This window comes from Clavelina lepadiformis, chromosome 3 (assembly GCF_947623445.1).
Source record: "Clavelina lepadiformis chromosome 3, kaClaLepa1.1, whole genome shotgun sequence".
NCBI lineage: Eukaryota > Metazoa > Chordata > Ascidiacea > Aplousobranchia > Clavelinidae > Clavelina > Clavelina lepadiformis.
The window spans coordinates 15299893-15317507 of NC_135242.1; the positions used below are offsets into that span (position 1 = coordinate 15299893).

Sequence of the window (17615 nt, forward strand, 5' to 3'; positions counted from 1 at the left end):
TACTTCAGTGATGTATTGTTCCGAAATTGCAGCATGCCTGTATAGCCTATATCCATGGTTGGTTAACGCAAAGCAGAAAATCCTGTATCACTTTTAAGCTGAGATGTATAGATTCACCAGTATTATTTTTCAAACAATGGGACGTTTCAAACCTATATCATAATATCTCGGAACTTAAAAAACGAAATACATTTTCCGGCCGTTTGTTGAAACATCTTTACCATACAGTACTAACTTTTTATTTTAATAAGCTATTAACCGAGAAGAAAAACGAGTATGACTGTCATAACAACAAAATAATTTAAATGCCAGTAACAACAGCACTTTAATTTATTATGCAAGTGCACGAAAAAGGTACGCCAAACACCGCTTATCTGGGTTAAAAAGCGCGAAATAGAACAAAACAATTTTTTAGCACAGATTACAAAACGAAAAATCCGACCTACATACCAATGTGTTATTTGAAAGTTAGTTTAGGTACTCAGAGAATGTTTCTCCATACCACGTTGAAGTAAGCTAACCATGAGCGGATAGACAGAAGCAAATTTCGTGCCTTGTCTCGACCTAACCGAGCTGACGTAATTTTCAACTGCGCCTCTCAACATGTTAAGTCTTTCTTTTTCGGACCGGTGTTCATCAAGCCAACGACTGTATTTGGTTATTGACCAATCCATCGTCTGTGGGTAAACAACATTTAGCCTACGTTGAAATGTATGAATGAAATGTCAGGTGAATAATGTATAGTCAAGATGGGTATATAAATCCATTAATGTATTGACTGCTGACAACCTCATACGGAGTGCGAATGTCAGATGGCGCCCTTGAGAAAAGAAAGTCCAAAATCAAACTGACGGGTATGATGTCACCAATAAACGACGACTCACTAATTGCATCATCAGCAAGGAACAACAAGGGACGAAAGGCCCGAAGCAAGCGATATGACTGACCCATATCGGTCACTCGTCGACAAAGTGGAGACAGTGCCGATTCCATCTGAATAATATATAACAAATAACTTCACAAGCACACATGGCAACCAAATGCAGTAATCACGGTAGGAAAATAATCGATATCGACGTATAACACTATAACGAAGTGGTGAATCCGGCAGTCGGGATCAACCCATTAAATACTTTTGTTGTGAAACGGGTAAATTTGTTTCGTAAATTTCTGCCAAGGCTAACTTTAAGCAGTTAAATGCTTACTGAATTTGACTCAGTTTGTACATTTTTGTTTATGGTCTGACCGTAGTCACATGTGTCAAATATAGTTAATTTATTCGCAGTAGTCCAATTCTGGACGTTGTTCACTCACACTTGACTCGGGCTCATACGTTGGAACCCGAGTTGTCATTTACCAATCAGTATTTTTTTAGTATAACTCAGATGAAATCTATTTTGCTTAAGAATCTAACTTGCATTCTAGCAAGGTTTTCGTTCTACATTATTTTTAGAAAAAAAAGTAAGTTTTCAGAACCTCGGGCTAATTTGAATGAACCTGGTAAGTGTGGAAGACTAACAAACATGGATATTGCTTTATTCCCTCTGAAACCAAACAATGTGAGAGAAATTCAATATCGCAACACTGCAAGTGGGCAATGGTTGCCTTTAGTTAGTGTAATAATCTTTCCGTTGTGTTTTTCTTATATCCATATATATTTTCATCTTATCGTAAGTTTTCATTGCGCTTATGAAATGAGTTAGTTGCATAAATTTCGTCCCTTAACTTTATTTTTGAAACATAGCCTTGAAGCAAATAACTGATTAGACCGAGTGATGCTGATGACACAGAGTCGCCCGGTTAAACCGTCATGTTATATAAGTTAGTATGAAGCGCATATACCTGTGCAAAATCGGCAGCTAATTTTGCTTTCCCACCTTCTCCCAGCGGTCGCACTAAGCTGGCATGTCGAACGAACAACTCAATGGCTCGATGACCCAGGGGCAGCAAACTGAATTTAACATACATCACACCAACGAACCAATAGAGGAATTTTTGATTTTGTTTTGATAATATTTTACAGTACATCATAAAAACAAATATAGACCTTTCCATGATGAAGTCTTGGCAAAGAAACCGCGAAAAATGGTCGTTGATAACCCGAGAGAGAAAATCACGTAATTCTTTGACGTAAAGAGAACAGAAAGTGTTTTCTCTACGACTGTCCGATTCCCTTGAAGCGCATATGAGATTAGAAAGAAGCATATTAGCGAGCAGAGTAAAACGGATGCTTCTCATTTAACGTTTTTACCATATTTATTATAAATATTGTTTTGTAACTTTCGCCAGTGCATGAAGTATTCGCGGCAAAAGCGAACACTTAGATATATTACATACATTTGACAAAATGCAACAACTCTGTTGGATACTTAGTTCAAATTATGTCAACGTCAACCCAACACGAGCTAATACAGTGTATCACGTAAAACAAGGTAATACTAATAACTAATAACATAGGATTACTGTAACCTTCGAAAAGCAATTAAAACTTAGACTAAAGCGTTTTGATCCAGATACTTGAACCATTAATGCATTGGTAAAAAAACAAGCTTACTGGGAAAAGTCTTCATTGTGCATGGTGAAAATGATGGCTTCGATTGAATCAGCGACTGACGAAACAAGGGGTTGGACAGCAGCAGCCATGAGCAATGACAATTCATCGCAGGCGGCACGTATCATCTCTACCGCCACTAATGGATATAATTGTTGCTCTTTGAGAAGCTTTTAAAACAAACATGAAATATATTTTAAAGACTTCTAGTGTTTAAAATACAAAAAATTCTACAAGATTGATGTGAACACGCTGGTATGGCAAATTAGAAACAGCTCTGGAGAATATTTAAAATAATTGCCAAACCTATACCTTCAGCACATTGGTTTGAAGAGAATACAGGGAATTGACGACGGCAACGTTTCTTATTTGGGCGGACGTTGGTGGACCAATAACTTGACTGGCATCTCCTTGAGTGGGCACCTTATGTTAACAAATGATGACTTTCAACAAAATTTGTGCGTAAACTGATGGAAAAATTATTTTCGTGGCATTTAACCTTAATATCTCACCAACTGCTCTGATTTCACAGCAAACAGTTGAATAGTTTTGACAATGTTGCGGGCAACGGTAATTGCAAGTCCTTCGTCGACACTGGCTATGCTGATTTCACTGAAAATAAATCCATGTAGGTATAAATCAGTTAGCAAGTTACGTATTTAGATGTTAATAATTTTGTGTTGCCCACGCGGTTAATATAAACAAAAACTATTTCACCGTAAGTAGGTCGGTAGATAAGCGGTTTAGCTTCGAAAAAGTTGACTTCAGCTTTTTAGAGTTTAATTAACTTTTATTCATGTTAGAAAGAAGATTTGCAGAGTCGCAACCAAGTCATCCAACTCGATTCGAGTAATTTAATAAATAAGACTCGAGTTAAATGAAATTAATCGGTATGTAAAGCCAAGCCATACGGAAAGCAAAAACACCGATTCTGTCAACACGAAACGTTTAAAATGTTTGAAAATGCGCTTCGTTTTGGGGAGCATTCCTATATAACAGGGGTGGGCAAACTTTTTGTACTGAGGGCCACATTTGAAAAAATGTTGCAGCCGGCGGGCCGCACATTCTCATTACAAAGTAGGAAAATTTACCAGGTGTGTAAATAAACGCATATTCATATTAAACACAATTTTTGTATTTCACACTCAGTTACGTTTAAATCTATGCAATCATCATCACAAAATTTAATGAGACTTGTGCAACTGTTCACAGTTTTACGGTTACGGTAGGCCTACGGTAGCCGCTACCGTAATTGTATTTTATGATCAAACAATTGAATCAAGCAATGCGTGAGAAATGTATGTTGCAATACATGCGCGACTGACGCCTTACGGTATTACGGTAGACCTACGGTAGTCGCTACCGTAATTGTATTTTATGATCAAACAATTGAATCAAGCAATGCGTGAGAAGTGTATGTTGCAATACATGCGCGACTGACGCCTTACGGTATTACGGTAGACCTAAGGTAGTCGCTACCGTAATTGTATTTTATGATCAAACAATTGAATCAAGCAATGCGTGAGAAGTGTATGTTGCAATACATGCGCGACTGACGTGTGTGTGTTTCCGCACTGAAAGTGAAGAGAAAAACACACTCGTAAAGGGAATAATATTTTGTCAGGTAACCTGTTTAATTGAAACAATAAGTGATGAGTAGGAGTTTCTGCAAGTGCCGGCGGGCCGCAGAAAATGGACCCGCGGGCCGCATGCGGCCCGCGGGCCGTAGTTTGCCCACCCCTGCTATATAATATACAAACAAAATTCATTTTAAGTTACACCTAAATGTGTTTCAACAAATGAAACCAAAAGTCGTTTTAGCTTAATACTGAAATCTAATCAATAAGGACCGATTGGAGTCAGGTACAGCCTTTGCAAAAAGTGACTCGAGTTGTTATGACTCTGACGATTTGGAGTACGTTACTAACAGGAAACCATAAAATAGATTGAAAAGCGAATTTTTTCCGGTGAAATATTCACAGCCTATTAAAATGTAACATACTATTACATGGTATCACTATTTTGTTATTTTAGTACTGATATTGGCAACGTCGGCGACTTAATTCTAATAAACAATCAAAGAAAAAGCATTTATAATCAAATAACCATTATTTGGTAACTCAGTTTTAAAAGCTACAGTGATAATAATTTATGATGTCACCTTGATATCGTTCTGACAATCGCTTCCAATTCTTCATTAGACGGTGGGTTTCTTCCACCGGAAGGAAAAACAAGGTTAATGGGGTCAAATAGACGGGATATAGATCGTTGCAAATAAGCTGTCTCAAAATCTCGCAAAGAATTCTTTAAGGCTGCTTCAGCACTAAACAATTTTACAATATACATACTTATATGTAAGCTTTACGCAAATACAAGTACGTGCAGCGATGTCTTAATTCGCATTTTGCAAGTTTAATGATCACACAGAACGAGCAACATCAAAAACTCTTTTGTTCTGAGAAAATACTTGAGCCTTTTATATGTGGCAGAAGTAGAGAATATAGGTGCATAGTATATGCATAACTGCAAAAGCAGCAAAGGTGCTATTTTCAAGGAAAGAGAAGTATCGTTATTATCAAGTTACGTTAACCTGTATTCATGACCGTTCACACGTGACGATTGTTTGCTTTGTATGAAAGATAGCTCTTTTTTCAAGGCGTCTTTAGTATCATGAAGATTTCCCTGAGTAAAAATAATAAATAATCAAACAAATTACACACATTGCGTTTTCGTTCATTGCAAACTTCACTTGAAGACGTATGACAAAATTGATTTTTTTATTTTTATCGATTTTTGGTCAAGTCGGTATAGCCTGCTTTCTTTTTGCTTAATTAAGACTTAGCCAACCGTACTTCGTCTTTTCATTCAGGATGCAGGTTGCCACTCCTTACGTTTGCGAAATTTCTCTACGTGCACATCACTGCCTACGCATTCATCTTATAAATATTTTAAAAGCTGATAATGCCTATTCTGGCAGCCAAGAGATATTAGTGCAAATGACCCGTGCACCCGAAAGCATGGTTACTTACGGACGGTTAAAAAGCAATACATAAGGTGACACATAATGAACGCTACACGTAATGACATCACCAACTAATTTACCTCAAGAAGGTCTTTGTATGGAGTTACTTTCAACCAAAGGTCGTTGTAAAGTCGTAATAATTTTGGATATTCACCTTCGAATGCCTGCTTAGCAAAATTGCAACCTTCAAAAAGCATTATGTTGTTTATGTTTTTGAAGTAAAGGCAATATTAGTGCGTAAAAACAAAAATTGTTTGATGCGGAGACACAGATATGCGCTGAAAGCTATACCTTTTGCACAAGCAGCAAGTTCTTTTCGTAGTTCCATTCCTAGCGCTTCCCAAAACCTTCTTACAAACTGCACTTCACTACCACCCTACAACAATATTACAACGCAAGTGAAGAAAGCAATAATTAATAATGTATCTTACATATATGCTCATGAGTGAAGTGCCGTGCAACAGCAATCCTGGTAAAAAGTGTGTTAATTCCTGCCCAAGCAAACAAAACATTCGCGTTATGTTAAAACAACACATCAAATATAATCAATTACAAACTCAAACATTATCAAAATAATGACCCAATGTTTTGCAGGTAAAACAAAGTTTTGAGAAAGTCAAAGTTTTTTGAGTTTTGGGCAAAGTTTTGAGAAAACACTCAGATTATTGATTGAGCAAATCAAGCATGTAAATATTTTAAAAATGTAAACTTTAACTAAAGTCTGTGGAGTGATTCACGACAAATAATGTAATAAATAATGCATTTACTTAAAACAAGAAGTGAGTCATGCGTTTTCATAGAAAACGATACCTTCGATAGCTCTTCCAAAAATTGGGCATGCGTTACTGGATCCCTTTTCTTTGCTAGAACCTTGTGGAGATGTATCACCTAGAACAATTTGTAATTACAAATAATGTATTGGACGAATTTTGTAACCGTATTACTAAAACCTGTGTAGTAAATGGAAAAAACGCCGACATCTTTTGAAATGAAGCCTCACAACTTATAAGCGTACTTTATATGTCAATTACTAAATATCTATATAGTCATGAGAAATACTTGGTAGTGATTCGTTAAAAATATAACACGATGGAGCGATATTATGAGATATATTACGATGACATAGATATTAAGATAAGCAAATTTATACAACCTGGTTTGTAATGGTGGCAAGCTGGTCCATGACAACCTCCAAGTTTTGCCAGAGATTTGCCCGAAATAAAGCCGTATTTCCCGAAGTGGCGAGCCCAACAACTTTTCCTGGGCCTAAGTAAAGATGTATGCAAAATATAACATCATAAGAGCTAAAATGTTGGCTAATGTGGCCATTCAATTCATCTCAAGCGGGTATTACACATGCCGTTTCATTTCAACTAAAATCATTGACCGTTAGCCCGTTGCATAAAAAATGTTTTTTACAATGTTTTTGCTTTTTTATATAACTTATTTATAATCGGTTTACATAGATTCAAGGATACCTTTTGTTGACTGTGAAGAACTTGAGTTTTTTACGATACTTTTTGTGTCTAAGGCTGTTTTTATGCTTTGCTTCATATTGGAAATAGCGTCATCACTACCTTTATTTAAAGGCAACTGCAAACAGCCTAAGTTGTAGAAGACTTGCAAGGCAGTTGCAGTGTGTGTTTGATTCTAAAAATAGCAATTAATAAGATTGTATTCTTTAAACTATTCGTGGGCTATCACGTTTGATATTTAGCACATTTACCAAATAGAATATAGGGATAGCTTAAGCCAGGGCTTTTAAAGTCGGTTCACTTGCGACCAAGTTTTTAGCGGTAACTTTTCTGTGACCCTTTGCAGTGGGAAAACCGATGGACAAAAAGATTTACCGCAGTATCGAAAGCCAGCAAGCACGATGTTTCTACAGCCCCAAACATTCTACAAAAATACACCTCTCCTTGAGTGTTTTGGCTAAAAAAAACATCTTTTTATCTTTCGACATTTAAATTATTGATAACGCTTATGTCACATTCGATTTAACCCTGTTTTACTTACCCAAGCGTAGACATGAAAAAGCATAAATATATCCACACCGTAATAATCACAATACACAAGAAACACATTTCAAAAAATAAAAATTTCTCAAAACTTTCAAATACTTTTGTGATTACGGGTTTATAGTTTGGGCAAATATGTTAAACATAAGTCAATAGGTTTTGCTTTATTACGTTATTACTTTATTATTATTTATTACTTACGTAGTCAAACCCGTCACAAAGGAACTGTCAGACAAGCACAAAAGTTCTTGAATTCGGGGCGAAATCGAACTAAGACTTTTTTGAGCTTTCCCAAAACAGTTAATCCTTTAGAACAGCGTGGTCCAACTTCTTTTCATCGCGGGCCAAAATCAAAAATTTTTTTTATCTTGCGGGCCAATGTTTTTAAATTAGAACTGAAGAAATGTGAAATTAGAACTGAAGAACAATGTGACATTGATATTAGAACTGAAATTAGAATAGTTCAAAATTTAGCTATTAAATGCTGATCAATGTGACATCTGCGGTCGAGGTTCTTCCTCGACAATAGCGACTATCAAAGCTGACTATCAGTTCGCGGGCCAAAAAATCGGTGCTCGCGGGCCAACTTTGGCTCGCGGGCCTGCAGTTGGACCACGCTGCTTTAGAACAATGCAAAATACTTCAGGAAAAAGTATTCTTCATCAAGCATTACAAATATTACCAAATTCATGCAAAGATTATGTATTTTGCTCCCATGAGAAAATTGAAGGTTTTTTATCAAGCAACTTGACAAGTTGTCAGTTTGTGTCGGACTTTTTAATGAATTCTATGAAAAGAATCGCATAAACGCTGAATGTGATCCGGAATATGTGCCGTGATCACGTGTACCCTTGCACTGAGCATATACGACCTAAGACAAATAAAAAGGTATTGTTTCCACAGACCGTATAGACTAGTTCATTACAAGCAATTTGTTTAAACTGGTTGATGTCTGCTCGTCCCCAAAAATCTTCACGCAACCCACAAAGTGCTTGAGAGTTGAGACAGCAGTCAGAGAAGCCCTGGCTTTCAGTATATAACAATATTCTTTCCGTCCATCAAAATTAATTTTTAGAACAGCGGTTAATATAAAATAAACGGCGCAATTAAGCTTTTTAATTACCAGCGACCCTATTCCTTGTTCCAGTAGTCGCGTAGCTTGAGAGGTTACTTCTTCCTTAGCACGTTGAATGAAGGTGCGATCGCTCTCCAGAATTTCTATACCAGACAAATCAACTCCCTCGGAAAGGAAATCTGTCAGGCAAAACAATACATAAGGGAGAGACAAAATACACCCGAAACAAAATCTGCTTTACAGATGTAAGATTTCGGTTGACCGTTTTTTAAAGAAAAACGTTACAATTGCTCTAAATTTAAAATATTCTTCCGATAGCAATCTATTTCCATATATAATGTGTGTCAGCGAATATGGTATGACACATTGAAACATCAGCAGTTTTCAACAAGTTCCATTTTGTTCATATTGTAAGCCTTTTGTTTTGTGCAAAATATACAGTTACTAAACTTCCGCACAATATGTTTAGATACATGGAATAAAGTATTTGGCTCAGCTAATCCAATAAAAGTGGTGAACAAGACGAAAAAAGCAGAAAATATATGGGCGGATCAATAACTACCCTCTTGTTCGTTGCTTCTGCCTTCTAAAACGAAAAAGGGAAGGGTTACTGATACTGTAACGTATTTTCTTGGGATGCTTGGAGTGCCAAGCCATTCTGTCACAAAGTTGTTGCGGTAAACCAGAACAGCCATATAAGCGTAGAAGCAATCGATGCAAACCGATCAGTGTCTTTGCTACTATAACATCTTCATTTACAAAACTTAATCGTGAAAATAAGCATAAATTTGAATGCCAAGTCAGGTACAGTGAGATATGTATGAACCTATTTACTTGTCAAGACATTTTCGAAAGAAAATTAAGTCGACGAATGATATTCAAGAAATAGTTAAACCACGTCGACACAGACACACACGTGAGCAAACGAAAGTGAAAGCCGTAATTTTAAAACTTTCGTAATTTTGAGCACGAACGAGTTTCAAACCACAACAAACATCGACATTCAGGTGAGCTAATATTTAGTTTATACAGGCTCATTTTAAGTCTTTAATGAAACAACGTACGATTATAGGCTACAATAGACTGGTTTTAGAAGCAAAAAGTTAGATCTAGGCAAACGACGCTTTCGCCAAGTCGTGCAAGCATGTATTAGCGATCGAATATCAACCCGAAATGTGTCAATACGTGGAGATAGGACACAGTATACTGCTACATATGAGAATTTATTTACGTAGGGTTTTTGGGTTAAAGTTAGATAGTTAGTTAGTCATAATATTATTATTGGTAGTAATAATATTTTTTGTCCGCATATGATCGAAACAATACAGTACAAGTCGTAAAGGTAATTTAAAGGTAAAAGATGTGCTGCTGTGGCGGACTTTTAAACGTGAATCCTCATGATAACGTCACAACAAGCAACACTTTGAGCACATCTTCAAGTATTTCAAAAGCTGAAGTCGCAGCAATTGTTATCCTCTTAATCTTGGCTCTACTCAGCCTCACTGCGAACATTACAGTTCTGTTATTGTACTGCCGAAAACCAACGCTCATGAAAAATGCTGGAAACATGTTCACGGTGAGTAAACGAATAAAAAGTTGACGGTTCACACAATGCTTAGTCAGATACTGAGTATAATGTAAGTGCTAAAAAGTCAGATATTTGATGCTAAGTTAATAATTTAAACAAGCTACGCATAACAATGTCATTAAACATTCAAAAAAGTAGCGCGACCTGATTCTAATGTTAAGGGGAGCGAGCATACGATGAAATCGCGATTATAGTGACACAACAGCTGTACGTTTGAACGGCTATTGTGCCATTATCAACTATCATTAAGAATATTACATCAGGTTTGTGGTTGTCATTTTTTCACCGGGAAACAAATCAAACATATGAAACTATTTTTTCACAACTTCTTGTTGACCGAACTTTAATTTTATAACAAGGCAAACTAAGCCTAACCTAAATCTTAAATATTATAAATAAATGAAATTAACTTATAGAGAATTGCAGATGTCAACAGGTTGCAAACAAAAAAAATTTTGCAAACCACGTTGGTAACAATGACGTTTTACAGGTGAGCTTAATCGTCATAGACGTCATATTCAGCGGAGCTGGAATACCGTCAGCCATAGCACTCAAGTTCCTAAAAAATGCAACACCGCAAGTTCTAACCAGAATTTGCTTGTGCACCAAATCCATGCATGCATTCTGCGCGATGGTCAGCGCTGCAAGCACAGCCTTGCTGGCTTTGGACAGAGGGGACGTTAGTTTGCGACCTTCAAGACGTTTTTTCACCGGGAAGAGGCCAGCAATCGCAATAGCGTTGGCGTGGCTCTTGTCAACAATAGCATTTCTACCAATTGTTTTGACGTTGCACAATGCATATGTTAGCAGCAAGAGCTCTGATTTTCAACTGGCAGTTCGTTTAAAATCGAATACATCGATTATTATTAGTAATGTTAGCGATGATCGGTCAATCCTTTCTCTTCACAACATATGTGACATTTACGTAACATACCAAACAACCGTATTCCTATTATCAGGATCAGTAATTTTTGCCATCTATCTAAAAATATTGAAATCCGTCCAAAAACGAAACATCAGGTAAGAAAAACGTAGCTAATGTTATATAACATACAACAGGGTCCTAAAATATGTTCTTGTGCAAATTGCACTTTTTAGCCTGTACTTTGCGCAACATGATTGATTAAATGATTACATTACGATATGTTAATACTATTATTATTATTCACTACATTAGTGTAATACTAAACGCGCATATGGTGCAAAAAAGTGCACAGATTACTTATCATATGCACAAAGCTCGGCGTGATCGTAGTGCACTGTGGTATATTTAAGGAATTACGCAATACGGCGTGTTGTAAGTATCATGCTCATAACAAAAACTGGGCTTTGAAAAGATCCGTGTATCTTTACAGGCATGCCAAGAAAAGCATATCTGGAATGCAACGACCACATGCTTCAACCGTACCAACAAAAACATCGCGGTTTGTGCGAAGGTTTGTTTGTTGCCGCACATCCCAGCTTGAAAGTGAGACTATAGCAATGAATCGAAGCCATAATAAGCAAATTCCCCTGCTACCATGTAAACAAGTGCCAAGTAAAATTATTCAACACGAGTCCATTACAAACCGAAGTGAATACATTCAAGATGAGAAAACGTCACCAGCAAAATTTACACTTGCAGACAATAAAAAAACTATGGACGTGCAAAGCTGTGATAATGACAAAGGAAAAGAATTCGATTCGTCTAGCATCAACAATGACTTCAAATCAAGAACAAACACAAACGGCAAGAGCAGTAAAACTGATTTTGCATCCGTTGCTCTGTCGGTCACGGTTGTACTCACGCTAAAACGGGTGATGGCAGCAAAAATTAAGCAGAAGCAGAAGAAAATCCGTCACTTACGGCGAATGACTTGTGTCATAATTTTAACATTTGTCATTTGTTGGACGCCCTTCTATGTCTACCCTATTCTTCTGGTAGCAAGTAGCAAAGGCGAATGCTACTGGTATCTGTATTTTGCACCTAGCAAAAGCAAGGAAGCAATGATCAGGGAAAATCACTTTCGGTTAAAGAATATTGTGTTTTTATGGACACTTGCTTTGGCCTCCGTATCGTCTGTTTTAAATCCATTCATTTACAGTCTGTCACGGGAAAAAATACGCAATGATTTCAGGAAGCTTTTTTGCTGGCATAGAGCTAACGAAAGAAGATTAGGAGGTTGTAGAAATATGTCGAAGCGTTCAGCAACAAATAGAAAACGTCAAAATTACTCGGCAATCTGGAGCACTAAATGGGGAAAAAATCGGTTCACAACTGCCCTTACTCACCCGAGCGAGCCGGCGTTGACCAGAGAAGAAAAAACAATAAAAAAGCATGAAAAAGGAGACTCCAATTGGAACAACTCGACACCTGATTTAAAGCAAAAACTTCTGAACAGTAGCAGCTTACAAATTGTGCAGTGCAAAAATACGCAATTTTTAAGCTCTTCCTGCGCAAGTTTGCCTACCAATCAAGGTAGTATTTCAGACGGTGAAAAAGTTGTATAATAAAACCATAACTAACGATTTATAATTACTATTTAGAAGTAACCAAAACACTGTTCAAAGAATTATATTGCACATCGTACGGTTTTATGTATTTATAATTTTATATAATAGAAAATAAGCTGTGCAAAAACATTACTCTTGTATTAATTATTGAGCAAATGCAACTGGCAAATAGATGTAGGAGTAAGACCACTGAAAACGACATAAAGCAGCAGAAAAGCAATAAACCAAGATAAGAAAGATAAAACTCCAATATTCCGAATTTAAAATATTATTGTTTGTTGATCAATAGGAAAATCTAACACAGAAAATGAATAAGTTTTGTTTCAAAACCACGAAAAGCCGTTGATTATAATACAAAAAGAAGATTGACCTAACGGTGGCTGGGGTATGTCATTATTTACGCACTAATGCTGTTTGCAATAAATAACAAACTATAAACCAAGCACTTGCGCTGAGCTTACTATCTTCATTTAGCAAATATTAAGAATAAATCTTATCGGTTGAACACTTGCTGACCATTATGGATATATAGTATCTCTATTCACATTGATATGATATCAATCTGTATTCTTATTATCAGTTCCAATCATAGTTCCCCTGAATCTAAAATCCACTCAAAAGATAAAAGCCAGGATTTTGAACAGGCTATTACTCAGTAGCACGCCTAGTGGATACATGAAATATGCTTAATCATTAGAAAAACAATTGACCCTTTACCTAATTCACTGAGGCTTTGAGCAGCTTTTGTGATCTCTCTTAGTCCACCCTGAAGGTGTCCATGCAATCTTTTGCTTAATCGCTGGATACGAATTATTCTTCTCAGCAGATCACATGTGGCCTTCACATATCAATTAAAAGTTTAATGTAACTCTGCAAAATTCCAAGAAATAGAATAGAATATAATAGTGAGGATCATGCCTGTAGTCGACCAAGTTGTGTTGTTCTTGCTTGTATTTTATGAAAAGGGTCACCAACTTTGCTACGAATTCTGTGATATTATACAACAAATTAATAGTTGGTATATGTCTATACATCAAAAGCATATTAATATTACTATTTGTAACATATATTCACACTGCTATAGTTTTAAAGACAAAAAATACTCATAAGGCGATATAAAGCAAGGATCAAGTGTTTCACATACAGACATTCAAATGGACCACTAAACTGTATGTTTTAGTTATGATAACAAATTAGGCTTTGTCATCACCACGAACCAAGCATCAAACATATGTCACATTTAAAAATTCATATTTTTGTAAAATTGATATCATGCCCAAACTTTCATACGTTAATCCATGGAACATGTCACTAATCAATACTCTTAGGTGAAACAAAGCTATTGTTTTATAGTGCATATTAAGCTGGCCCATTAATTACATGATTAATATATTCCAATTCAACAAGCGCTGTAATTAAAAATTTGCTTTTGGTACCGATATCATACCAAAGATGTTATGTTTATGCCAAATTACCAAAATCCTGTAGTGACTAAAACACAACTTAATTAACAGGTACTCAATAACATTGCAGTTAAATCATTTTATATGTCAGATTAGATTTTATTGAGCAAGTTTTAGCCCACTAGCATCATGTCCATAACCCCTGAGTTAAAGCCACTTGTTTATTTCGGAATTATGCCATAATGATAAGTATTATTCTGGCAAACATCACACACTGAAATTCAGCTACGTTTTGGTTGAAATAATTCAGACCAATGTATTGAAACATAATTTGCATAAAATCAATAACAAATGTTGAATGTTGTGCCAATCATACACAAACCTATCAACTGCTGACTGTAAAGAATTAATTCTACTTTGCATCATTGAAAGAACACCTTCCAGTGACTCAATTCCAGTTGCTTGGGCAAGAAGATCTTCGTGCCTGGAAGATATCTGTTTGAAAGAATATAATGTTCATCAATACACATCAAACTACAAGTAGTAAAACAAGTGCATGAAACGGCGACACAAAATTTTCTTCAGTCTGAATTTGCCAATGGCATAGATGTCAATATCACATGGTACCACTATCACACAACTTAATATCTTATCAAGTCATGTGTACTAGGCATCATGGCTGGACAGGGAAATATGTTGAGAAATGTTGGCAAAATCATGTGCATCCATGAGATATTTTAATGTCACCACTGGTACTTCAGAAATTTGTGGAATGCGGTCATGAAATTAAGTATTGGCATTTGCTTAAATTAAACATCGACATCTGAAAACATCTTGACTTATTTTTAACAAAAGAATTTCAATTCACAAAATAGTCTTCTTCTTTCTTTTCATGACATGTCACCGTTGGCAGATATTGCTCTGATGTTGTCATGCAGTTGCCCCTTAGTACCATGTGTTTTTGGTACTTTTCACAATTTAATCCTATTGATCCATAAAAACAAGGAAGGGCTGTGCCTCTACTACCGTTTTTTATACAAAGCTGTCATAGTAAGAAAATGGCATCCGTGTTGCACCTTTCCTTCCAAAAACAAAACTGTGGTTTGCTGAGTTGGATGCTGAGTCTATTATTGCTTGTGTTCCTCGTTCTAGGATAATATTTATTTAGGGTGGCTGAGAAGGGAAATGCATCAATATATGCTACTGTCTTTCTTGAATCCAAAGGATGTCTTTACTTTAAAAATACAAGTCCACTTTGTTATATGGTGCATTATGCACTTAATTATTACTCACATCACAAACAGTTAAACATTTGTTGTGACAACTTATCTAATGTATAAAGTTTATCTTTATGGCATTGTTTACCATGTAGTTATCCATGAGGTACTAGGTATTATTACATCGGCAAAACAATTATACCTTCAACGCCAGTTTAGTACCATGATCAATCATAGGTAGATTTATTGGCCTACTTTTGAACTTGCATACAAAGGTGCGCAAGGACAAATTAGACATTCGTAGTGAGTACTGTTAAGCGGGTAATGGTGATTAACTGTTCTCCAAACATTTAATTTCACACATTTACTACAATGCTGGATGGTAACATAATGGCAGTTGGCTCTTAATTATAACAAAAATTTTGTCAAATCTGCCTTTAATCATTCTTTATTCTCTTTAACCAAATTGCAGTCATATCTTCACGTAACTGTTGTTTTGTTTTTGAAATTCCTAATTGCCTGGTCATCACCTTGCTCAGTTGACTACTTCGTCTACTGACGGGTGCCAAATTAGTAAATCAGATGCTGGCTTAACATTTTGTTGTCATACCATCTATTATATAAACAAAATACTGCATTTACTTTATTGCGAGCCACACATGATGGTGGTAAAAAATTATTTTAAACCAACCTTGTAGTCGCATTGGAACGTAAGCTACGCAAACTTCTGCAATATATATACTCAGCTCTTTTCTCTATGATAATATTACCAACAACAGACAAAATAATGATTTTATAAAAATGAAAGCCTCAAGCATGACTTGACCATAAACCGTAAAAATGATAAGAAAAACTTAAGCAGTGGCGTGTAATTTTGAAAAAATCCAGTATACGTCTACTGAAAGGATAATTGCTGTACTTTACAAAATAAAGCCAAAAGATAAACAGGTGACAAAAGTTGGTCCAGGGCAATACTCAGAAAAACCAATGACGTACTTGTGATTGTAGCTCTTTATCAAGCATGCTTATTCCTTCCAGAAGCTGTGCCAAGCGATGTGAAATAGTAGAATTTTCTATCACCTGTGTTGTGTAACTTTGAACCTCAAAATCTTCTTTTAAAAAATCAGCAAGAACATCTGAAAGGCATTCAATACAAAAGAAAAATTCTGTATATGAAAAACCAAAATATTATGTGGTAATACATAATGAGAGCAAAGCTATATTGACAACACCGTCAATGAAAAATGAACCGCAAATGATACCTTTATATTACAATACGGTTATTAGCGGAAAGGTTTTCTTACCATCAGACGCAAATGTTTGCAATACATCTTCTGTAGATGCTGTGTTGAATTCCATTACTGTGTGTCAAAGTTTTAAAAAAGGTGTACACAATTTTATTACTGCTAGCTAAAAATGAAATAGACAGTGATTATATACACTACAGGCAAACTGTTTTGCTTATTTAGGTGAGAAGCAGGTACTTTAACAAGCTGACCTGAAATCAAAGAACAGCTGGCCAAGATATCAAGCCAAAAAAACAAGAGGCTTAAATGTGTATATACCTAAACTCTGGCCAAGACATTTTATGTCACATTAGCCGAAATTCTGATCATATGATAACAACAAAACTGAAGTACTTTATATACAAATTAATCGTTCAAATATGTTTGACACTTTGTGGAAAATCATTGACTATCAATGTAATTGAGACGCTATGTGGTACACATTCAACTTCCGTTAAACGTCCTTTACGAAAAGATTAAGATAGAATGTTTAAAGTGAATGATGCTTTAAGGCAGGGGTCGGCAAACTTTTGCTAGTCACGGGCCAAATGTCGAGTGTACAACTGTTTGGAGGGCCAGAATTTTCATTAATACTATAATTCACACTCACTTCAGTATATTACGCTACATTGCTGCAATCTCAATCATACCAATCACAAAAAGATCAAAATATATGTATTCACACTTCAACAACACAACATTATAAAAAAGTTTAGGTTAAAGCTCGTGTGCATCTCTCTTTGTATCTATAACGACTAGTCTAGTCTACTCTACAGACAATCTCGTACTTAGTATGAGATACCAGTCTACCGCCTTCGCACCAGTTTTATGGCGTAACAATACCACAATTTTTTTCAAACAGTGCTAACACTGCAGTTTGAAACTCAATAAGAAACGGCGGGCCGTATTCTTGTGATAACTAATTAGTATGTCTCGGGCCGCACGATTTCGCATGGCGGGCC

The 17615-nt window shown here is 36.0% G+C and overlaps 2 protein-coding genes across 2 annotated transcripts; one reads left to right on the forward strand and one right to left on the reverse strand.

Annotated features, from left to right (window-relative positions):
* Positions 1-297: 297 nt before the first annotated feature.
* Positions 298-16797, reverse strand: LOC143448941 (conserved oligomeric Golgi complex subunit 5-like). Its single transcript, XM_076948909.1, has 20 exons — positions 16672-16797; positions 16364-16503; positions 14533-14645; positions 13666-13735; positions 13465-13585; positions 8715-8845; positions 7052-7223; positions 6727-6839; positions 6384-6461; positions 5865-5949; positions 5654-5757; positions 5142-5233; positions 4713-4874; positions 3064-3163; positions 2864-2974; positions 2555-2721; positions 2048-2173; positions 1843-1951; positions 790-993; positions 298-677 (listed from the first exon to the last, which is right to left on the reverse strand). The coding sequence occupies exons 1-20, from the start codon at positions 16724-16726 to the stop codon at positions 474-476; spliced, it is 2457 nt and encodes an 818-aa protein (XP_076805024.1). The 5' UTR covers positions 16727-16797; the 3' UTR covers positions 298-473.
* Positions 9303-12866, forward strand: LOC143448943 (uncharacterized). The gene is made up of 3 exons (XM_076948910.1): positions 9303-10242; positions 10745-11274; positions 11610-12866. The coding sequence occupies exons 1-3, from the start codon at positions 10027-10029 to the stop codon at positions 12742-12744; spliced, it is 1881 nt and encodes a 626-aa protein (XP_076805025.1). The 5' UTR covers positions 9303-10026; the 3' UTR covers positions 12745-12866.
* Positions 16798-17615: the final 818 nt, after the last annotated feature.

Coding starts and splice junctions, on each gene's coding strand:
- LOC143448943 (XM_076948910.1), top strand. CDS start 10,027: ATGTGCTGCTGTGGCGGACTTTTAAACGTGAATCCTCATGATAACGTC. Junction 10,243..10,744: donor ATGCTGGAAACATGTTCACG/GTGAGTAAACGA, acceptor GACGTTTTACAG/GTGAGCTTAATCGTCATAGA. Junction 11,275..11,609: donor GTCCAAAAACGAAACATCAG/GTAAGAAAAACG, acceptor GTATCTTTACAG/GCATGCCAAGAAAAGCATAT.
- LOC143448941 (XM_076948909.1), bottom strand. CDS start 16,726: ATGGAATTCAACACAGCATCTACAGAAGATGTATTGCAAACATTTGCG. Junction 7,224..8,714: donor AACAAGGAATAGGGTCGCTG/GTAATTAAAAAG, acceptor TGCTATTTTTAG/AATCAAACACACACTGCAAC. Junction 5,950..6,383: donor TTTTGGAAGAGCTATCGAAG/GTATCGTTTTCT, acceptor ATATTGTTGTAG/GGTGGTAGTGAAGTGCAGTT.